Source organism: Bactrocera tryoni, chromosome 2 (genome assembly GCF_016617805.1).
Source record: "Bactrocera tryoni isolate S06 chromosome 2, CSIRO_BtryS06_freeze2, whole genome shotgun sequence".
Classification (NCBI taxonomy): Eukaryota; Metazoa; Arthropoda; class Insecta; order Diptera; family Tephritidae; genus Bactrocera; species Bactrocera tryoni.
In genome coordinates, this window is record NC_052500.1 from 10,957,076 (window position 1) to 10,982,135 (window position 25,060).

Sequence of the window (25,060 nt, forward strand, 5' to 3'; positions counted from 1 at the left end):
TCCCAGTAAACGCATACATTTTTCACTGTCGCTTGGAAAATTCTCACGCTTAAAAATGTCAACATAAGCAAACAAGCTTTAAAAAGCCATGTCCACAACTATTTGTAATCACACGAAAATGTTTACCAAACCTTTTCTTTTTTTTCAATTTTGTTACACTTTGCATGTGGCAGTAAGGCAGGTTTAGGGTTTCTAACAACAAAAACCAGGTTTGAAAAAGTTAAAAAAAAAAGAATTTGGTACAACAAAATTAAAAGGCAGCACGCGTGTCTGTTGCATGCAGATAAAAGTAAGCGGAGATACTCGTATCAAGTCACGTCAAATGCATAAATTAACAAAAAACAACAAAACACGCACTCATACATGCATGTCGACAATACATGTGAGTTGCGGCAGCAATTTCGCTTTTGGACAAACTGTCTGCATCTACGTCTAAACGTGAGTGACAAGCTTGCGTTGCAATGTCTCGCTTGACAATAGAAGCAGCAGAAAAACAACTGACTCGGCGCATATGCACAAGAACTTTATCTTCTTTCACTTTTTGGACAAAAAAAAAAATAAATATATTTTACTACTCACATTATTAAACCAGTAGCTGCACTGTCGCTAAAGTGAACTGTTGGCGGCGATAAACGCCAGCGATCTACGCGCACAAGCAACAGATATGCCATGGAGAGATTTATATATGTGGAGAAATACATTTACATACATATTTGACATATGTAAACTGATGTTTACCTGCAGCTGAACTTAAAGAATTACAAATGACACAAGCCACTTGCATATGCACACAGATATTTGTATATACAAACATATGTTTGTATCGTAGCAACGCATTTAAGAGCACACATCTGCGTCCCAACTATGCAAATGCAGTCGCTTTTTATGTTCTTCACTTTTTGTCGCTTATCTACAGTTCAGTTCAGTCTGAACAAATGTATTGCATTTTTAATAGTTTACCTGCGCTTGTATGCGTGTGTGTGTGTGCGAACAAGTGAAGGAGTGGAAAACATGTCCGCTGGTGTAATATAAATATATTTACGTTACCTACATACATATATGTGTATCTTTAAAGACACCCAATCAATTGGTGAAAGTCTGGCGGTTGCAAATGCCATAAATTTCTATGAATGTGAAAGAAAAGCAATCAAAGAATGAAGCAATAATTAGTTTTGATTGCTGATAATGTCATGTCGAGATAAATATATGTATATACATATTTATATCGAATTGCATTTAAATTTGTGATTCAGATTTGCTTAATTGCTTTGATGGGGGCAAATTTATTAAGCAGGAAGGATCAATTCTCAGGCGAGTTAACTAAGATCAATAGAAAAAGATTGGCTGATTATTGGGCTGGGTTTTTGGGTACAAAAAATATAATAATTTGAATAAATATAAGATGAAGTATGACAAAAGTAAAGAGGTCAGAGTTCTATTTTTTTTCTTTTTGATAATTATTATTATATAATTAATAATTGAAAATATAATAAAAAAAATTTCAAAATTCATACATGTAATTGTTTCACATAGTTACAGAGAATATGCTAAATTCAATATTAAGAATTTTTTCCTAAGAAAAGTAACACTTTTGGCAATGCAAACTTTTTAATTGTCGTAGACACCGCTTACGCGATTATAGCGGCAATGAAAACTTAGGCATTTATTATTTCAAACTTTTATTCTCAAAAAAAAAATTCACATTTTATTGGTATTTGCTTTTTAATAAGCCTTGAAATTTACAGAAAAAAATTTCGAATAAAAAAGTTTTCTACAAAATATTGGAAAGTGCCAAATCGATCAAACTGGTATAATATACTGGTATAATCAAATGGAAATGGAATAAAAAGTTTTTAAGTGTTCTTCAAAACATTGGAACATGGCAATTCGATCAAAATGGTATAAATTGGAAAGTGCCAAATCGATCAAATTGGTATAAATTGAATATACTGGTATAATAAAATGGTTATTCCATTTCCAGGGTTTTTAATAAAGCAATTTCATACTGTTGTGCAATGAGCTGTCAATTTTCTTTCAAATCTATAAAATTATATATTTTTTATAAGTAGTTAGTTGGAAACGAAATTTTGAATATTTCTATCTGATAATAAGACAAAAATAGAAAATGTTGGTACACCTTCCTGTAATATTTAATAGCTCATACTTTGAAAGACTTTCTTGGAGATGTCTAAGAACACATTTTTCAGAGCATCAAGCGAAAGAAAGTTTAGGTTTCTTTTCACCCACCCTAATGCACATACATACATTGTTCTAGTTAACGAGCAGAAACTTGGCGTATCGAAAGCAACTAAGGAATAGTCCAGAACATCAATAAAAAAATTGAAGTCTAGAAAATTTAATTTGCTTAATTTTTTAGGTTTGAAAATGTATGGATATTGAAGATGTTTTCAATGTTGTCACTGCATATCGGCTAAAAACCAACAAATATAATTATGGAAAGTTTGAATTGCTTTTAATTAGTTTAAATAACTTTTTTTGGACAAATTTTGATTTCAACAAGACACATTTTCCTTAAAAATTTTTTTTCATTTTGTTTATTCTTATTGGGTCTCACTCTAACTTAAGTGAAAAAGAGCACTAAAACTACTTCTAAAAGTTCAAAAATTCTTCGAAAATTTACTTTAACTGTCTTCTTTGAAAATTTAACAGAATTTTAAGAAAATCCTTACAATTTTAAAAAGAGAACTCCTGTATTTAGACTTTTCAAGTCGACAAAACGTCTTAAAGACGTTACAAATATGTTTCAGTAATTTCATAATACCCTTCATAGCTGTACTTTTTATAGCATAAAGGGGTATAAAACTATTTTCGATTTTCATCGGTCTGTGTACGTGTTCCACGGAACGGCAATTTCAGTTTGGTGAACAAGAATAAATCACTTGTAGCCAAATTTGGTCAATACGGTGGTTGATCGATGGTATTTATTGCGTTTTTGGCTTTAGAACCACAATCGTACCCTTTTTGAAAAAATAATCAGCTTTATCAGGATACGTTCCATACCCAAAATATCCACCAATCAATCTAACACTTGCCTGATGATTTTCAAACACCATATCCTTCACTTTTTTAATATTTTCACATGTGGAAGTCGGAGGTCGTTCAGAACGAGGCATGTCTTCAACGATCTCTCGACTGTCTTTGAAGGCTTTGTACCAAAAACTGAATCACCGTAAGTCTTTTCCAACATTCGCAGCTATTCCGCATACGAAATTTGTTTAGAAATACAAAATTTTAGACAAATTCTTTGTTCGAGATTTTTATCCATTGTAAATGTACACCTTGTACCGACTCAAGCAGCTGCTGTAAACAAACTGGTTGACAGATCGGGCTCATCTTTGGCATAGTAATTAAGGAAAGTTCTACAAACTTAGAAACTTTTTTCATACTACTAATTTAATTACAAAATATATTTTAAAGGGTCTTCAACGTTGCCTTTTGCGTGTTACAAACATCGTGTCAAACTTAGTATTCAAGGTCTAAAAATTATTACGAATTCTCTTTATTTCTGATCAGAATTAAGTTTTGCAATATCGCAAAAAACGTTTCAACTCTGTAAAATAGTTTATTGAAACATCAAGGTGATCATTTGATGGAAAATTTAGTACTTTCTTTTTACAAAGCCAACCAAAAGGCATGATAATTACAAAAACTAGCTGAAGACTGAACACAATTCAGATTCATTGGAAAAAGGTAAAAAAAAAATCACTTATAAGTTTTTTTATATATTTTTTAAATTTTTTCTTGAGCCTTATAATATTCTAAGATTTTCTGCAAAATCACTGATTGCTTAACCTAAAAATTCACCAACTTTCTTCACTTCTAATATTTTTTTTGCATTACGCACAACTTTTATTCAGTTACACACAACAACAAACAAAAAATTTAATTAAATTTACCTCATAAGCTGCCACATCCTCCTTGCCATACAAGGGCACTGGCGATGAATTACGTGGTGCAAACATTTTACATAAAATTCGTAAAACATTGAACACAAAACTCTTTTTTGTAGCAAAAACAGCTAATTTATCACCATGAGCACGGGCGAGAGGAGTTAACGCAAGAACACAATACGCTCAAAACGTTGATTTCGACTTAATTGGAGAGAAATGCGAAAATCACGCAGAGATTTAATTGCGCTTGTCGGCAGCTGAGATGTGGGTGGTCGACGAGGTTGCTGTTGGCACTGAATGTTTTGCACAAACGAAACAGACGTGTGACTAATTTTTGTTGTATTTTTATTGTATACTAGGAGTTTGTTGTATACAAGGAGTTTTGTTGCACACACTGAAAGTTTTTGTTTAAAAAATTCAATTTTTTGTAATTTTTTAGGTTTAATTTGCCAAATTGCGAAGCTTTGAAAGTTATTTTGTGAGCAGTTGTGCTTTTTAACGGTTTTCAGTTTCAGCTTCACAAATAATTATTTTTTGTGGTAAATTTTAATAAAACAACGAACGTTGTAGTGTTTTGTGGGCGTCTAAAGCGTGAATCAAGGGCGTATTTTTGTTTTTTTTTTGATGACTTTTTAACTTTTTTGGTGCAAATTATTTTTATAAAACGCTTGCGTTAAACTGTAATCAAATTTTGCTTCAAAAAATTGATTTTCAAATTTTTCCGATTCGATTGCGTTGCGCTGACTAGCGTTTCGATATTTTCGGTTTTCGATATTTGCTTTTCGTGCTATAAAATATTTTAATATATCACTGATTATTTTTAATATTTCATATATTTTTTTTAAATTATTTTAACCACTAATTTGCACAAACAACTTGAGCACAGTCACTCGGAAGGTATGCACAAACACCTCTGTAGCTGCGGCGGCTACAAGTCAAGGTCGCGTTGTTGCGGCGCGCGTGTTGCCAACTTTTAATAAAACACTGAAATATTCACTGTTTATCTCCAAGTTATCGCACACTACTGTTATTTCTGTACTTTTGTTGTTGTATGTGAAGAGTGAAATTGCAAGAAAAAACACAGAAAATTAGGCAACACTTGTACACGCTTACTAATTAAATAGCCAAACAACTGAAACGAATGTGGTTTCCTGCTTGGCAGCAGCAAATAATAAAAAGATAGTCGAGCAAATCGCAATTTAAAGTCACTACAAGCGCTTTTCGATGACGCGCTTTATTCGTAAATGTATTTTTGCACAATTTCAGTGGCAGCCGCGCGCGCTACTTCAATGCCTCATCTAGTCTCATGTATATTATAATGGTACAAATATTCACAAACTTTACTTTTATGTCACAACTTTCCAACAAATAATTAAATATTTGCATACAAATTAATTTAAAATTTAATTTCGACTTTATTCTAATTACTTTTTACGCTTCATTTTATGCGCGCTCGTTTCGCATCGATTTTATCTTTTTGAAACGCTTAATAACGCGGCTCAAATCAAACTGAATTGGCAGCGCGCGACGCGTTCACACAGCGCGTACCAGCGCTCTGTGGTAAAACAAACACAAAAGACAACTTTGCGCGCGCACAAATACACAAACGCGGCTGCGGCGTGCGGCTACGCTGTCACTCAATCAGGCAGCAATAATGCTGGCCAAGATGCAAAGCAAAAGGTGTAAAAGCGAATCAAAGTAACGAATCAAGCGCAAAGTCAAAGGCAAAAGCAAAAAGTCAACGCGTTTGCTTGCGCGCACTCAAGCGCTTGACGGCGAGGCGTTATAGCTCATTGAGTTTTTGTGTGCGCGGCGCGTTCAACGTCACCGCCAACGTCGCTGTCTACACCGTGTTTGTCGGCGCATGACGCGCGCGCTTATAAATGTTACACGCGTAAGTGGCGGTCACCTGTTTACTTACAGCGCGCAAGCGTTTGACTCTTGCTTTTGAGGCTTGGCTTGCTTTTTCTTATTAGCCAAAGAAATATTTGACTGCCAAGGCGGCCTGTTTGTGGCTGCCGCTCACGTTGCATTTACATAAATAGAAAAGTCAAAGCGTTAAGGCGGAGGCGGCATTTTGTATGTTGGCTTGCAAGCGCGCTTTGCTTAAGTTCAGGTATTCAACGTGTCAACCGACTTCGCTGCCGCGCGCGGGTCTTCGACGCTACATTTGAGTTAATTTTGGAATTTGAGCATGGCGCGACAGCGGTAATGTAAGAAGAGGCCATATTTTTTTACTTTTAGTCCAATTTTTCTCCGAACTTTTATTATGAAACCAACAGTAATGGATGCTAATTAAATGGAAATTAAGCATAACAGGAATAGAATAGAATAAGAAGAGCTAATCATACTTTCAGGCAGGCTCTTAATTAAGTCAATTAGCTGCCTATAAATTCTATAAAAATAATAAACATTAAATTAGACCGCTTCTGTTAAACTTCAAATTTGTGTTGACTGAATTTAAGATAAAATACTTAATAGGCTTATTAGACATCCCCTTAATTGAGTCAATTAACAAATTGCTTATGGTAATACGTTACAAAGAAAAATTGCCAGTCGATTCATTAAAAGGACTATATGAAACTGTTATAACTTTCAGTTAATGCATTTTTGTTAATTGTACGGAAATTACTATAAATTATTTCATTTATAAATTTATATATTAATAAAAAATGTTCAATTTAGTTTGCAGCAAATAAAAGTATAATAACTAATTGTGAATATCATTCATTTAAAGACGGTACACAATTAATACTATTTTGAAAAAATATAATGGAACGACCGCTTGAGGCTCAACTTTATTAAATGAAGGCAACATTCAACCCAAAACTAACCGAAGTATGTTTAATTTTTATCCAATTAGAGCTAAATTGAACTAAATTAAGTTAGTTCAAATGTTTTTTTTTTATTATTTTTTATTATTATTTTCTACTATTTTCATAAAATGTAATGGAATGACTAATGAGATATTAATCTTTATTAAATAACCGCAATATTTAGCCAAAAAACAAACCGAAATCTGCCTAATTCTCATTCAATTAAAACTGCATTGAGTTAAATTAAGCAAGTTGAAGACATTTGTTTTTCTACGCCAAAATATTCTCTGCGCTGTTGACCACAATCGCCGCCTACAACATTTCATTTTCTGCGACTTCTGCGCTCACTCACCCTCTACTCTGAGTTGTTCACACTCATGACTTTGCATTTACTTCACCTTCATTAAATTGGCGTTGCTAGAATTTCAATAGAAAAAATCATGACAAATGACAAAAAGTATTTGTTGCTCAACAATTTTTGTAGAAGAAAAAAAAATTTTGCTATTTTTCGCTCCAAACTGGTTTGCTTTTTTGCCGCGCTCAGCGATTTCTTGCCTCTAATTTAGAATTTGTGCTTATAATTTTGTTTAAAGAGCGCGATATACAAAGTGAAGCCGCATGGCCTGCTTATTTAACATACAAATTATTGTTTAAATAATGTGTACACAAATCGGCAATGAATGCCGAAGTTTAAAACAAGAAATGAATAATGCGAAGAGCGGTGAGTGAGGGTAAAAGTTAGTCATAGGTGTAAATATTGAAATGATGCTGTGGTCAGTTTGGCAGGTAAGAGAATGCGACATATTAAAAAGTGGGGATTTTATTGTGCTACAACAACAATAGTGTTAGTAAAACAAAGATAAATTGCATACATTATCGAATAATTGTCTTTCGAATGAAAAAGTCGATTCATTCAATTAAGAAAGCGAAGCTTCTCATATGTAATGGCGTTGGAGATCAGAGAGGGTGTTGAGAGCACTAAATTAAGTAAATTTGCAAACAAAAAATTTAAAAGTTATAATGAAAAATATGGCGTATATGTACATACATATGTATGTTATTGTGCTTTAGATTATGAATTTTCAAAATTATAATAGATGGCGCTGTTGTCACATTTTTGGATTGAACGAATTTTTTTATATATACAAAAAATCACAGGAAAATTACAAATTTTCGAAAAAAAATCCAAATTTGATTTTCGAAAAAATCCAAATTTTAATTTTGAAAAGAATATCTAAATTTTATTTTCGAAAAAATCCAAATTTTAATTTTGAAAAGAATATCCAAATTTTATTTTCGAAAAAAAATCCAAATTTTGCTTTCGAAAAAAAAGATCCAAATTTTATTTTCGAAAAAAAAACAAAAATTTATTTTCGAAAAACAAATCTAAAATTTTAATTTCGAAAAAAAATCCAAAAATTTATTGTCGAAAAGAAATTCTAATTTTACTTTTGAAGAAAAAAATCCAAATTTTATTTTTGAAAGAAAAAATCGAAATTTTTTTTTCAAAAAAAAAAAGGAAAAATCTAAATAACCGTTAAAAGTAGTAGATATTCTTATTGCCTTGAAAATGTCACTAATTGCTGCCTAATAACACCATTATAAGACGCCCAGCCACTGATTGCTGGGAATGTGCTGAGCCTGCTTATTACTGCAGAGTCTTAAATGCAACACTGCAACAACAACAATAACAATAATGGCAGCAGCAGTAGCGGAAAACGCTGAAACTTTCCCTCATAAAGCAGCCCAAGAAAAGTTGCAATAAAAATAGGAAACAATGCGCTTTTTATGTTTTTTGTTGTAGAAATTCGCTGGGCAAACAACAAAGCACTTTCAATGCCTGACATACAGTTATTTACTTCTTCGTGTGCATTCATGATGCGAAAGAGACATATTTGAATAGTTGGAGCTGCCTATTATTTTGCTTAGTTTATTGTCCAAGTATGTGAATAGACATGCTTACATATATTTTAGCATACCTTCTAGTAAATTACAACAACAAATAATGCATTTGCAATGAAAATACTGACAGAGTTGCATAGAAATGTGGTTGTTTAAAAATATATGGCACATGTCTGGCAATCACTCGTCATCATAAATTTAGATGTATGTATGTTTTCATATATGTACATATGCACGATTTTATGCATTTCCTTGCACAATACTTGCTTTGCCGTCGCGTTATGGATTTCGCGCAATTTAAAGCGACAATTGGTTGCAGTGGCGCATGCGCAGGCGTGCAATGTGTAATGCAAATTGGCTTATGGCTATTTAAAAACAACCACTTTTGCTGTTTACAAGCAAGAATACATACATACAGACATACAAACATATGCAACTATATATAGTTAAGCAGATACTTGTATAATTTAATATTTTTCATTCCATTTCTTTGTTCGATTTTTTTCTCGCTGCCTACAACGCCTTAAATCCACTTGGGTGTTTTGCCACAAAAGCGATTAGTATTAAGTAAACTTAAGTAATTATTAATTAAAGACTTATTACAATTCTCTTTTGTATTTGTTGTCTCATTTGTGCGCTTTGATTTATTTATTTGTTTGTTTGTTGTTTTTTTTTTTGCTCTCGCTGACCAAGTTTAGCAAAAACGCCTACAATTTCCAACAATAACATTTCTGTACATGTAAGTTTGTATGTACGCATACAAAAACAACAACGCTAATGCGGAACAATTTGTATTTTTTATTGATGCTCGTTCACTTGAGCTTAGAATGTGGCAATAAAAGCGAATTGTTGTAAGACCAGCTGCCATTTGAATTCATATTTCAGAATAATAAAAAAATACAACAAAAATACTTGATTATTGCAAATTGCTGCCATATTGGTTACTGAAAATATAAAAAAATACAAAAACAAATTTTATACATATGTATATAAATATAATTTTTTTTAATTGCCAAAAATAAAAAAACAAATTTACAAAATAAAAAATATCAAAAATAATCTCTTAACTTAAAAAAAAAACAAACATGAATGAGAAAAAAAATTATTCTACAAAAAATTTAAAAAATTAATTACAAAAAAGTTTAAAAAATTAATTACAAAAAAAAAAAAAAATTATAACAAAATATGCACAAAATTTTACAAATTAAAAATTATTTTTTTTAATTATCTAAAATACAAAAAAATTTAAAAAATTTTTGGAAAGAAATATTAAACTTAACAAATTCAAAAAATCTAATCTAAATAAAAAATTAATTAATTCAAAAATAAATATACATATAAAAATTAATTACTTAAACTAAATTATTGTTTTTTAATTTAATTAAAATTATTATTTTTTTCTTAGATTAGATTTTTAAATAAAAAATTAAAAATTATTAATTTTTTAAATAAAAAAAAATTATTAATTACATTAAAAAAATATAATTTAATTAAATAAAAAGATTAATTAATTTTATTTAATTATTATTTTTTAATTTAATTAAAACATTTTTTTACTTACATTAGTTTTTTTAAATACCAAAAATACACAAAAAATTTACCAAACGAAATTAAAAAAAAAAATCTAAGTAAAAAAGGTGTAATTAACTAAAAAAGATTAAAATGTAAAAAAATTAATTAATTAAACTAATAATGAAAACAAAACACTAAGTAAAAAGGTTTAATTAAATAAAAAAAAATTTAAATTAAAAACATTAATTAATGAAACTAATAATGAAAAATTTAAAAATTCCAAAAAAGAAATTTAATTAAAAAAAATTGAAAAATCGCGCAGCTAAAATGCAATAATTTTTTATGAGTCGACATTTGTGAGAATGTGGGTGGCTGAGACTGACATGCCGTGTGCTTAGGTGAGGCTCTGGACTCTCATATGTACATACATACATGCATATGTACATATGTACTTACATAAACAAATCCATAAACACGACTTCTAACATTTTAACATTTCGCACTGCACTGCTTATGGCAACTAAATCAAGTGGCTACTAACCAATTTACGATTGCCAATAACAATTTTGTAATTAGCGCATGCAATGCATGGTGTTTTAGTTGTTTGTTGCTTACATAAGGTAGAAAAAATCGAGAAAATCGAGTAATGTCAATTAGAAACGATCAAAAAATTGAGGCACACAATGAAATTGCAGTTAATGATGCTACATGAGTTTTTATATAAATAGCTTTGCACAATTTGTGCGCTTCTGGCAGCTGTCAGTTGTTGTGCGCAAAGTGAACAATGCATTTTTTATTACAAAAATGTCGATACTACATCGTAAAGCTAATTGATATTTTCATTTTGTCTTCAAATGGAATTTTATTCGAAAAGCTTTCCGTAGCTAACATTTGCAAGTTACGCTTAGAAAAAGCGTTTCATGGAAAACTTTAAAAAATCAAATCTTAATCAAGATCAGCGATTTTTTGAATTTTCACGTTTATTTGTATAATTTTGATAGCTGTGAATAATGTTAAAACTTTTCAGAGCTTTTGTTGTGAAAGTTTATCAGAGTTTTGAGCTTATTTAAATTCTCGTGTTCTTTAATTTAAAAAATCTCAAAAGCTCTGAAAAACTTTCACATCAAAAGCTCTTAGTTTTTCCTTAAACTATTCCTAAAGTTCCAATGAGCTTTCGGCATAACTTAGCATGCACAAGAAAAAGCAGATACAAATCCATTAAGATTTACAATTTTATATAAAACTACTTTTTAAACATTTAGAAATTTTAGTAAACACCATTCTAAGCTTTTATACAACTATCCATTTTTTACTAGCTTTTTTCAAAAATTTAAGATTCTAAGTTATATTTCATATCAGCATATACAAGCTCATATCAAATTTTGTAAAGTAGAGGCTTAAGTTTTCGATTTGATACTCATTTTGAGTTCAAAGCTTTTCAGAGCTTTTGAGCATGTTGTGAATAAATGACATATTAACTTATCTGTGAAATGTGCATAATTACTGTATTAATGCTTTTGATTTGGACCTCATTTTGAACACAAAGCTTTCAAGAACTGTTGAGCTTTTTATGAATACATCACATAATTATTAATTCGTTGTGCACACATATTATTGCTTTTGATTTTTATATCATTTTGAACTCTTAGCTTTTCAGAGCTTTTGAGCTTTTTGTGAGTAAATTGCATATTTATTTGTCTGCGAATTGTGCACAATTATTTATACTAAATGACTGCATTACTATTATTTCACTTCCCTAAAGATATTCCTGAGTTTATCTTGGTTTATACTATTTTTTCCACATTTTAACGAGCTTTTGTCAGTAGCTTTTAAGCTTTATTGCATATTTCCACATATAAGTTTACACCTGATTTGTAAAATTACTTGAGCTTTTGATGTAAGTCTCATTGTGAGCTCGTAGCTTTGAAGAGCTTTTGAGCTTTTTGTGAACAAATCAGATATTTATTTATCTGTGACTTGTGCATAATCATCAGTGTTTTTTTTAACTCATTTTGAATTCCAAGCTTTTAAGAGCTTTTGAGCTTTTTGCGAAAAAATCTCATTTTTATGTGTCTGTGAAATGTGTACCATCATTTGTATTAAATGAATGCATTATTATAATTGCAACTGCCTTAAAGTATTTCCTGACCTTGTGTTGCATCATTAATATGGGATTAAAAAGCTCTCAAATTACATGCAATAAATAAAGTAATTTGTTTGCAAAAATATGCACGCCAAACAGATATAAAGTTTTGATTTATCTGTTATTCGATAAGCCGCGCTTGTAAACTGAGCCTAACCGTAAAATTAACCGCTGTCAGTACGAAGTGAATTGCCTTTCAATAATTTCCGTTAGAAATACATAAAAATTGGTGTAAATTTATGAATGTATGCAAATTATTAACGAATAAGCAATAAATAATTTGAATGCATAAATTCGATGGAAAATGACAGCAACAAAGGTGCAGAATAAAAAGTGCATTTTTTGCAAAGCTGTCGACTGCCAGTGAGTGGCCAATCAACGGGACTCAGGCAGTTGGACAAAGAGTCTGTCAGTGCAAAAGAGTTGAGCTGCAATAATTTTCAAGCAATTTATAGTTGAAGTATGCACTTTGTAGTAGATAAATAGCTTAGCATTTTTACCGGCGCAACTTTGATGTGAATTTTTGCACCAACAAGTTTTTATTTGATTTTTTACATTTGAAATATGAAATAAATAATTTTTGTTATTAAATTGCAGTGCAAATTTTTTGTTGCCATTTGTATGGCCGGCACGTCGCTGTAACGAATTTCATATGCTCTTTTTAAGGTGCGCATGCGCACTTTGCTATTGACCATTTGCCATGGCGTTAGATTATAATTCGTTTATTTATACTTTTTATTTTTTTATTTTTTTTTTATTTCTCAACTTGCTTATGCTTTGCTTTGTGTATATTCTAGCGCATAAATCTAATTTCAAGCAGAGCAAGGCGACAGCCAAAAAACGCGTAGAAATAAATGTGTGAGTATAAAGTCGAAAAATTCACAGAATGAATGAGGTAATGCTGCCAGGTGCGAACGCTGTGCAAAAGACGACAGCACGAATAAATTTTTTCTGGCTTTCACAACTTTTGTTTGTGATAAATATAAAAAACTTAAAAAAGTGTACTTTGATATAGAACACAATGCTATAGTGGGGTTGTTGTTGTTGTATTGATGAGGTGATATCACCACGAGGCAATGGCTAATTTGTTATAATCACTTTAGCGCGCAAAAGCGACACAAGTTGCACAAATTACTTGTTCGACTAGATTCGCTGGAAGTTTGGCGCTTAGTAATAAATAATAAATGAACTTTGGAGACTTGCTGTAGTTTCGCACACGGCTGTATATGTATTTGTGGGTAGGTATATTTTACTTTGATTCATTATCGAATTGTGTTGCTAATATTAAGCTTGGAACAGGTTATTGAATGGCGTGTTAGAACGGAAACAAACAGTATGTTGACATAAAAACATAATTCTCTGGAGAGTATATGAAATAGGCACAGGCAAGAAAAAATTCAAAAAATAAAATTAAATATTGATGAAAATTGCTAAAATGAAATAAAGATAAGAAAAAATGTTAACCGAAGCTATAATACCCTTCATAGGTGCATTGGTTATAACAAAAAAGGGTTTAAAGAGATTGTTTCCTTGATTTTGATCGTTTGAGTTTATATGGCAGCTATATGCTAAAGTGGTCCTATCTGAATAATTTTTCCGGGAATTTTAACATTGAGTTAGGCAATAATTCATACCAAATTTCGTGAAGATAGCTGGTAAAATAAAAAAGTTTCCATACAAAAAGCTGATTTTCATCGATAAGTTTGTATGGCAGCTATATGCTATAGTGATCCGAACTGAAGAGTTTCTGCGGAGATTATAGCCTTAAGTTAGACAATAATTTATACCAAATTTCGTGAAGATACCTTATGAAGTAAAAGAGTTTTCCATACAAAAACTTAATTTTCTTCGTTCAGTTTGTATGACAGCTATACGCTATAATAATCCGAACTGAATAAATTCTTCGGAGATTACATTACTGCCTAAGACAATAAACTATACCAAATTTCGTGCGGATATCTCGGCAAATGAAAAACTTTTCCATACAAGTAGTTCATTTCGATTGTCTGGTTTATATGGCAGCTATATGCCACAGTGACTGGATTACAACAATTTCTTCGAATATTGCATTATTTCTCTAGATAATAATTCACTCCAAATTGCGTGCGTATATCGCGCCAAATGAAAAACTTTTCCATGCAAATATTTGATTCCGATCGTTCAGTTTGTATGGCAGCTATATGCTATAGTTGTCCGATATCGGCCGTTGCGAAGAATAAGCAGATTATTGGTAAAAAAAACATGACGGCTGCAAAATTTCAAATCGATATCTTCGAAACTGAGGGACATCAGTCCGTGTAAGAGAGAGCGAGAGAAATTCGAATCCTTTTCCGAATACTACTAAACTTCACTTTACTTCCGCGGATGTTCACAAAAATCTTGCTTCAACTATTTAATTAGCACTCCTCATAAATTTCCATGTGCAACTTTCCAACAGACATTATGAAAATTCGAAAGAAAAATCTACACACTAAACGAACAACGAACTTCCTCAGTGCCCCAACCGCATTACGTATACGCCATGGTCGGATGCACTCCCACAGCCAATATTTCACACACTGCACCATTGTTTGCGTCAACACGCTTTTCACACGCCCTTACACACACACAAAAAAAAACTTTTAAAAGTATTTTTGATTTTTTTTTGTATTTCATGCATAAAAGTTCAAATCTGCTCTATCAAATCAATTGACTTCCTTGAAATTACAATTTTTCAAAATTATTCGCAACTTTTTTTTTTTGCCTGACTTGGCTTGATTCGTTTAACGATTTGCAATTTAAAGTTTTATCAAATGTTTTTCTGGCGTTTCGGCGGCAACAAAGCTCCATGCAAGTCACGTAATTCACCTCGGGGGCAGGGGAGGTGAGTGCAAAAGGTGTAAGCATAGTTAAGTATGGATATATAGTATATCTGCAGTCATGTGTGTTCATGAGTGCTCGTGTGCATTCACGTCGTTATTGTTGTCAGCATGTGATGGCTGCTGTTGCTGCTGCTCGCCAGCACTTTGGTGGCTCAAATTAACTGCACCAAATTATAGGTTTATTATATGTGCCTCTTTATCTGCGGGAATCTATGATTAAATTCGAAAACTTAAACACACACATAGAGTTGCGAGTGAACATACATGAGTGCAATTAATCATAGTGCGGCTAAGTGGCGGACATGCTGTGTTGTCAGACAGACAGCCACCGCGAAGTTGCTTGTAAGCTTTCGCTTTAACTTTGGAGAGTGGAGTGGCTCAAAAGGCAGTCAAAGAGTTAAGCAACTAATCGATGCCTTCGATTATAATTTTTTCGATTTTTTTTTATGGGTAATGCACATACATATAAACATACATATGTATTTTTTGTCTGCCCACACGCTGTGCTCGGTCCCTTGCTGAATGCTTTCAGCTAAAGCTTTTGTTGACAAATTTATTGACGCTTCACGGAAGATGACTTTTCTCAATAATTGTGTACTAAGTTGGCTAAAGGTAAAGACTAGGTATGTTTGTAAAGATTTTTTACTGAAATTGTAAATACAAATTCTTTATTGATTTCACACCTTCAAAGCTATTTGCATTCCCCACCCACGTAACTAAAATTTGTTTACAAAACTTTTGTGTATTTTTATTTATATAATCTTTGTTTGCATACATACATACATGTATATAAGTACTATATAAAATATGCATATATATGTATGTGTAAGCTGAAGCTGTGTTTATCAACAAAATACTGTTTTTTTTACAAAAAAAAATAAGAAAAAACTGAAAGCTCGCTACGCAAAGCTGTCACTACAACTGACAAGCTTCGTTTTGATGACATAATTTTTTAATGAAATTTTAATATGATTTTAATGAATGTGGCAAATATGTGGGATATTGATTGAATTGTTAAATTCATATGCGGAGACATTATACTTGATTGAAGTATTAATGATATAAGCAATCAGTTTTATTCTTTATATGTTAATTTTTTAAAATTCACAAGCGCAGTTGACAGAAGATTATGTCAGTGATTTCTCACAACAAATATTATAGATATTAAACGAAAATATTTTATTGCTATTTATTTCTTTAAAGCTTTCACTTTGGCCATTTTCTAAATAAAAAATTAAATAAAGTTTTCGAAGCTTTCACATTTAAAAAGCTTTCGAAGAAATTATCATATTTTTGAGTCATAATTAATCAATTTAAGATGCATTAAAGCGAAAAAGTTAAAAGCTTCCGCGAAAGCTTAAAAGCTCTAAACAATAATTCTATAAGATCTACAGAAAGCTTTAACAATAAAAGTAAAATAGCAACACATGTAATGAATACAGCTTTTGAAAAAAAGCTTTATATTTAAATATAATATAAAATATATACAACATGCCTTCAAATCTTAAAACTCGGAATAGCTTTTATATTTTATCTTTCAATACCTCGGCGCTTAAATTACGAACGCTATTTTTAATACAATATTCAAATGAAGACCTTAGAGCTTTCACATTTAAAAAGCTTTCGAAGTTGTTAAAACACTTTTGTAACATAATTTAAAGCTTTACCGATAACCCGAATATTCTGCAGAATGCTTAACAAAATTAAAACTGCTACATATAAATGTCATCGTTTAAAATACAACTTTTACAAAACTTTATAGTTTTTGTATTTGAAAGCTCACATAAAATACCTACAAATCTTAAAATTATAATTTGTTTTTATTATTCACCATTGTGTATATTATTTACGAAATGATCGTGCAAGTTGAAATTTCTGAGAATATAATTTAGATTTCACAATTCACGAGCTGCTGAGTGGTCTAAAAATTTTTTTTGTAAATTTAAGGAGAAAAAATTAAATAATTCTTTTCATTAAATTGAAGAAATTTTCAAAAACATTTAAATGGAACTAAGCTTTGGCGTTTGGAGAAAAATGAAAGCTCCGAAGGGTAGATTGGCCTTGCCTTTTGAAGGTTTTCAGAAAATATACTGAGATTTTTAATGTTTCAAAAATCTTTAACCTTTCACAAAGCTTTCGCAAGGCTATTACTGTAATGTATTGAATCTTTGAAAATATACTGTGAAGCTTTAAAGCTACGAAGTTGTGCTTTCACAATGCTTTTACTGTAACTAATGGAAACTTTGAAGATAAGCTGCGAAGCTTTAAAGTTTCGAAGAAGTAAAAGATTTCAAAAAAGCTTTGACAATGGTTTTGCTGTAAATTAAGGAATTTTTGCATAAAACCTAATAAAAATTAAAGGCTACTAAAAGCTAGGTAGGTAAAGCTTCGAAAGAGTGTGAGCTTTCACAAAAGCTTTGACAATGCTTTTACTGTAACTTATGTAATCTTTGAAGATAAACTGCGAAGCTTTAAAGTTTCGAAGAAGTGTAAGATTTCAAAAAAGCTTTGACAATGCTTTTGCTGTAAATTAAGGCATTTTTGAATAAAACCTAATAAAAATTAAAAGCTACTATATTATAACTTAATACTTGAGAAAAAAAAAGAAACGCTCTGCTCAAATTTACAAATTAAAAAAAATGGAATTCCTGTGTTTAAGTGCTACCAACTTTAACTTACTACTTTATTTAAGTCCACAAAACAAATAAAAAAATACATTTAAAAAAGTCATAACTTCAAAAAAAGCTTTTGTCAACAAAACCGACAAACAAAGCGCAATAAAAGTCGAAATTTGAGTTTCGACACAACGGTAAACTTTTCCAATAACCACATGAAACCAATGCACTTTATGTGACAGTTATTAATTATTATTGCATGGAAAACTTGAGCAACTTTGTAGATTGCAAATGTTGCGGCGCGCGTAGAGTTAACGTGTGGGCCGGCGGCGGCCAGTATTTAAAAATTTAATATATTTCATTTGCTGTTAACTGCCATGCAGAGGAGTGACTTAACGACAATCGGCGGCCAAGCTGTGTCATTAGTCAAAAAGTTATGCAAAATTTTGAGAAAAAAATGGAAGAATGCGTGGAAAAAATCGGGCGCCCACGCCAAGCCAGCAAAGCAGGCCGCCCGAAGGCAGGCTGCACGAAAAGCGACTAAATGGTTAATGGTGCAGACAGACAGCGCGATGATGTTTTAGACTTGCACTTTGGTGCAGTGGCGAGGTGCCTAGTGGCTGCATGGAAATATTCATAAATTGCTGTTCGAGCACAAAATTTTTACGCGATTTCGTAATACTTAATGACACACGCTGCGCGCGAAGAGTTGAACAAGTGAATGGAGGAAGACATATTGCTGGCATAAGTAGGTATATGTGCATGTGTGTGTGTTGTTGTATGTGTGTTTGCCTGTTGGCTGCTCGGTGTTGCGCATAATGACAGGTGTCAGCTGTCAAGCAGCAACTCCCAAATGCAATTCAGCAGCGAAAAATTAAATTGCGGATTTTTTATGTGATTTTCTCATATTTTATAAATGGGCTGCTTTGCATTAGCAGACAGTGTGGCAAGTGTGCGCCGGTGTGTGTGTGTGGGTAGTTTACTAAGCGAAAAACTCGATTTTTTGCTAAAGAATGTACCAAAGTGCAACAGCTTATTTTTCTTAGAAAAAATTGCATTTTTTTATTGTAATTTTTCGCTCCAAAATTTATGGTTAGCAATATTTCATGGCACTCAAACATACCGATGCACAAGTGCTCGATTGCACCTACTGACATCGCTTTGACAACTTGCGATTATTTAATTAATAGGTAGCGCTGCTGTTCCGGCACTTTAAGAGGGTGTTTTGGTTGTTCACAAACACACACATAAGTTACAAATACATATGTTCATAGCAAATGTACAAACACGCTGGGAATATACCAGCGTTTAAGTAATCAAGCGTTGGATTAGTTTATTAGCTTATTACCAACTTTGTTTTCTTAGCCCACATGCCTGCTTCTTCGCTGATATGTATGTAAAATAGTTAATAGCCGCTAAACCAAATCAGCTTTGCTTCATAAAAATTCCAAACCACATTAATTTTGAGTTATTAAGACGTTCGCTTTGCTCAAACAAAGTTAATTTGCCTTTTCATGTAACACAAGCATGAAAAAATTGGTCAAATAAATAAAAAAAAGTCATATTAAAGAAACCGCAGAAACTTATTTAAAAAATATGAAAGGAGAATTTCCAAATTTTGAATTAATTGATATTGTAAAAAGCTTATAACAAAAGTTTTTTTTAACCACATTTTCGATAAAACTAAAAGTTATACCTTTAATTAATTATATCTGAAAATAATACAACCAAACATACAAATAAACTATGACTACAAAATATTAAAAAGCTCTTGTAGACAAAAAGCTTCAGTTTTCAAAAGCTTTGCGGACTAAGCAAGAAATGATAAAATTAACATCAGTACAAAAATTGAAAATATAAACAAATTAAAAAAATGCTCTCGTAAACAAAACACTTCCGTTTTCCAGAGCTTTACATACTAAAGTTAAGTTTAGTAATAAATCAAAAGCAGAACTTAACAAAATAAACCTCAAAGATTTTTAAAATTTTGAATCTATTCAAATAAAAAATTAAAAATAAAGCTTTCGTAGACAAAAAGCTTCGATTTTCGATTGAGCTTTAAAAAGTTTATTTATCTATAGTAAATTATATCAAAAGCAGGAAATAAAAAAAATAGATTTAATCAAAGATTAAAAAAATTAAAAGCTCTCGAAGAGCAAAAGCTATTTTTGAGCTTTTATCTTAAGCTAATTTTTAAGAGGAAGGTTGTGAGTTGCTCAATCACCTATAACTTTTAAAACAAATATTTCAGTATATTTCTAAATAAGCTGTTACATAACTTTTTTAATTTGTTACGAATTTTTCAATACCTATATAATTGCAATTACAAATACTTTCGCCTGGTAATCTAACAAAAAATTGAGGCATTAACGAAAAATGTATTTTCAAAAAAATTTTCACTAGTTTATAAAGCACAGGTATATAGTATGAGACCCTCGATTACACCTAAGCTTTATAGGAAAATATATTTAAACTTTTGTAATTTTTAAAACGTTATTTACAGTTAAATCAAATGAGGTCTTCAAACAGCCGAAAATCGGTTTTTTAGGGTTTAACCAAGAACATGGAATTGGATATTAAAGAGTCTACAAACAGGTTTTCTTACGAATTTTTGTAAAATTTTGTCGGTGTATTCAGGTAGGTTTGTGATTTCATGATGTTACGTTTCAGAAGATGAGCATAATTCTTATAGTAAAGTCGCTTTCCATATTATATTAGGTAGTCGAAAAAGTATGTACGTATTTTGTCAATAGATATCGGTGCAGTCGTATCTCCAGTGCTACCAATCACATTGTGTCATATTATATAATGTTGGAAAGGTGAGATTTTAAGCTGCATTTAACCAAAAAATTAAATTCGGACAAGTTAAAAAAATGTAACAGCTGTTCAAAAATTAGTGAAAATTATGAGGAATCACTCGATGTAATGAGAATATTGCTGCCGTTCAGGCAAGTATTGCTGAAGACCGCAATTTATCGATTCCAAGCCGTTATCAAGAATTGGAACTGTCTCAAACCACAACCTGGCGGAGTTTGAGAAATTATTTGGTCTTGCATCAGTTTAAAATCGTTCTCACTCAAGAACTGAAGCCATTGAACCAAGGTAAACTTCGTGAATATGCTGATTTTGACTCATCGGTCCGTATATCTTTTGAAATGAAGCTGGTGTCACCGTTGCTGTTAATATAGAGCGGTATAGATCAATGATAACCAACTTTTTAGGGCCGCAATTGAAAAAAGTTGATCATGACATGACATTTGGTTCCAACAAGACGGGGCTATGTGCCACGCAGCATGTGCAACAGCAGAGTTATTGCGAGAATTATTTGGAGATTCGATTATTTCAAGAAATTGGGACATTGAATGTCCTACAAGAAGTGGTGTTTTTACACCATTAGACTACTTTTTGTGGGGTTTTTTGAAGTCATTTGGTCTTTAGCAATGAACGAGACTCCCTTCAAGCTTTAGAATATGACTTGGTTTACTGGAAAAAGTACTCGAAAAATCATCGAATTCGTTTCTTCAAAAGAAGTCGTGGTGGCCATTAGAATGACGTTATAATCAGAACTTAATTGTATCGATTGTACTTCGCATTAAATAAAGAAACATTTAAATTTCCTTAACAAAAAGTGTGGGTGTGGTTTTTTTGAAAGGAATCATATCACTCTTATTGGAAAATCCTGTGTATCATAAGCAGAAAAATGCCGCCAGTAATATGAAATTCCAATACAAGAAATTATTTAATTAAAAATTCTGAGTATGAAAGCAGTTATGAAATAATAAAAGTTTTAACAATGCTCAGTGAACGAGAATGAGGGGAAGAACGTGGATAATTCCTCCCGTGCTCGGAGTTTTCAGCGAAAGGAAGGGAGTGGAAACATTTTTTTGCAGAATATGGAACAGGCGGCCCGGCCCGCAGCCTCTATCTTCTCCGGTTTACTCTCTACAGCTCTGGCAATAATCAAACAAAGCATACTTATTAGCAAACGTTATAGATATTTTATTATTAATGATTATCAGCGATGAGAATAAATTTGCTATTATGGTCACATAATTTATGAAAGATTGTTGACATAACAAATTTGAATATGAAATTTAACATTTACTATTTACAGTTAAAACAACTTTTACCCAGTAAATCACTAACAAAGTATCACCAACACAAATACGTATTATATATATAAATACATATGTATGTAAACACTTATGAAAGTGGTAATCATAAGTTGATAAATGTTTATTGTCAAGTTTCAACACCGGATTTGAAATGTGTAGCAAAGTTCAAATCTAGAGCACAACACAGCCATATTTGAACGCGCACATACATACTCGTATGCTTCCAGGGCACACGCGCCCACAACCGAAATTCATGGCTGCTGGTGTGAGTGTCGGCTCGAGCCATTCATGAGCCTTCATCACTGGTCGTTAACTTGACTTGTTGGCTGTTTGCGGCTCATTTTAATGATTTCCGCTGGGGAAATGTCAAAATATTAAATAGCGGTAATTTGTAAAAGCGATGAATATAGAGAAAAAAAAAATTAAAAAATCAGAAAAAATAAGTAAATACTTATGTTTGCAGACCAATAATTCGTGTGTGCTCTCAAAATTAGAGCTGTTCAAACGAGGCGTCATAAATTATATTGAGAATTTAGATTGGGAAAAAAATATAACTGAAAAAAGTATCAAAATGAATAAAAAAACAATAATAGCATAAAGGAAGTTGTCTTAATTACTCATTCTTTCTGTCTTTTTAGTCAATTCTTTTAACGTTTATTTATTTTCAAACTCAAAAGGAGCGATAACGCTGATAAAGAAACATATGAGGTCTAAAATAACATATGAGAATAAGGCAAAAAAGAAATCAAGTAGTAGATACAAAATGGAGACAACTGCAAAACTTTCAAGGCTAAGCAATCAGCGCACAGAAATGTCAACTAAATTGAATAAGAAATACTCTTACTAGGAAAAAATTACCAAAATTTACTTTCGGAACTAAAAATATGATTTTCGCACACAAAATTTTTACATTTTTTTCCCAAAAAAAAAATAAAAAACTTTCAGAAAACTCCCAACTATGCATTAAGCGAATTTTACGCATACAAAATTCGCCAAATAAACCAGTGCTCATAGTAATAATCATAAAAAGATGGTGATAAACTCAATGAGTGGCAATTTCGACGCAGTTTGCATTGCAAATTTTTGCCAAAATCGCCCAAAAACGACAATATTTACAGAGAAGTCGAGATAAGTTTCAAACAGCGCACAAATACATTGCAGACATACATATACATAGACGCTAACACAAATTCTTGAAGCCACACGGCAGCGACCCCTTGTGGCTCTTCAGCTTTCAACTGCTTTTGTTCACAATTTCCTTGCCTCTCCTGCCCGCTGCGCTGCTGTGGTAAAAACTTTACGCACTCTCAATCTATTGTTTGCAGTTTTGTGTTGTTGTTGTGGTGCAGGATTTTTGGCAGCAAAGTTTAAGATTTATATTCAATGTGGGGCATAAATTAATAATGCGCATACCGCAACAACAAAAAGTCTTGTTAAAGCGAATTTGTTTTTTTCACATTTACGCTGATTTGTCTTGAGAGAGTGCTGTCTTGGAAGCGACAGACACTCGTGGGAGTACGCTGTGTGCTTAAGTGGCGATGAAGTTGAAAAATGAAGGAGAACAAGGAAAATGGTTTTGATTTGAAATGCTTAGTTAGCAAAACTTGACACTTCACATCGTCTATGGCACATACATTTGTCATGAGATATAGATTATGATTCTTGAAGAACATAGCAATATACATATAAGGAATGAGTTTGCTAACACTTATGTAGATTAAATACTGCATCCCAAATTCAATAATTTTTATAGTAATGTTAGTATACTTTGTAGAAAACAAAAAAACGTGCCCGTAAGGCCTTCGTGTGCAATCAAGGGTTAATTAAAAAAAAACGATGAAATGTATTTTGCGAGATCAGGGTCTACAAGAGTTTGATATAAAATATATATTTTTGGAGCAATTACCCAATAAGAGAGCACCTTAAAAGAAATAAAAAAAGGTTTTTAAAATCACAGTAATTTATTTGAAAAAGTTGGCAAGTCTTAAGTGGTCGATATTTATGCAGAAATTAATGGATTGTGGATTGAGAGCACATAAGAACTAAGTTTACTATTACAATAGTAATATTTACCAGAATTGCTCAGCTACTACGTTGGCCTGTTCTGAGCGGATTGAGATGCCAAATTCGGCTTATTGAGAGAACTTAGACCATTGAGTCAATGCGTCGGGTTTAAATCGAAACTAAGGAGATTTTAAGGGCTTTTTGAAGATGAACTGCCAGCTATACTACTATAGACTCCTCTATGATATCATAAAACCTGAACATGACAATTCCTGAAGGATAAAGTCCTAAAATAACGATGTTTTTACCAAATATGAATAGGTGTAAATTGTAGGAAGTTCAAACCAAAACATCAGGTAAAAAATTTCAAATAAATATGTAAAAATTTATTCTTGTCAGTTAACCATTGCAAACAATAAAACGACAATAAAACAAATTAGTGCAAAAATGTGTGCTCTGAAATATTTGCATAAAGCTCCAGTGTAGGCGAAATTCTTTTAAATGGCATGAACCATTAACCGCTGTCTCAAGTATTTTTATATCTACATACATACATACATAGATATATTTCTGCGAATATCTGCGCTTGAAAAAATAATGCGAATGAATATCAATGCCAACATTGACATTGCAAAATATTATTGTTCTTGATAATTATTTAATTAAATACACTTAAGGAAAGTGACTGCAGCGCATGAAGAGTGTTGGACTCTTAATTGACAAAGTGTTGGAGAAATAAATAAAGAAAATGAAGAAAAAATCGACAGCAGCAGGTATGTACAACGTAAAAGACGGGTGTGGAAGTACATATGAATGTACAAAAATATAAAAAATAAAAAATATATAACATATGTATTTACAATAGGGTAGGTAAAACAACTCATATTTGGAGAGACTTTCTTAGATGGGCCTTAAAAGATATTTTTCCGAGTATCAAGCAAAAATGAATTTCGATTTTTGGGCCCACCCTAATTTATATACCACATATTATACCATATATCGTCATAAAATCCACAATAAAAATTAAAAATTTAATACATTAAAAAGTACTTGCTTGTATGTTTCATAAATTGACACTCTTTTAATAAGTGATGATAGTGGTACATACCTGAAATGAAAGAAAAGGCAAAAATTAGTTTTGATTAGAAAGCACTGATACTATAATGTTATAATAAATTAAA

At 31.7% G+C, this 25,060-nt stretch overlaps 1 protein-coding gene across 4 annotated transcripts in view; it reads right to left on the reverse strand.

The window, feature by feature from the left end:
* Window positions 1-25,060, reverse strand: part of LOC120769680 (mitogen-activated protein kinase-binding protein 1) — a 111,766-nt gene that overhangs the window by 52,749 nt on the left and 33,957 nt on the right. The window contains exon 1 of one of the 4 annotated variants that reach the window (XM_040096802.1): window positions 3,918-3,983. The exons of the other annotated variants lie outside the window; for them this stretch is intronic. Within the exon in view, the coding sequence (XP_039952736.1) occupies window positions 3,918-3,983 (66 nt within the window). Of the gene's footprint in view, window positions 1-3,917; window positions 3,984-25,060 lie in introns of those variants that run through there. 4 annotated transcript variants of the gene reach the window in all.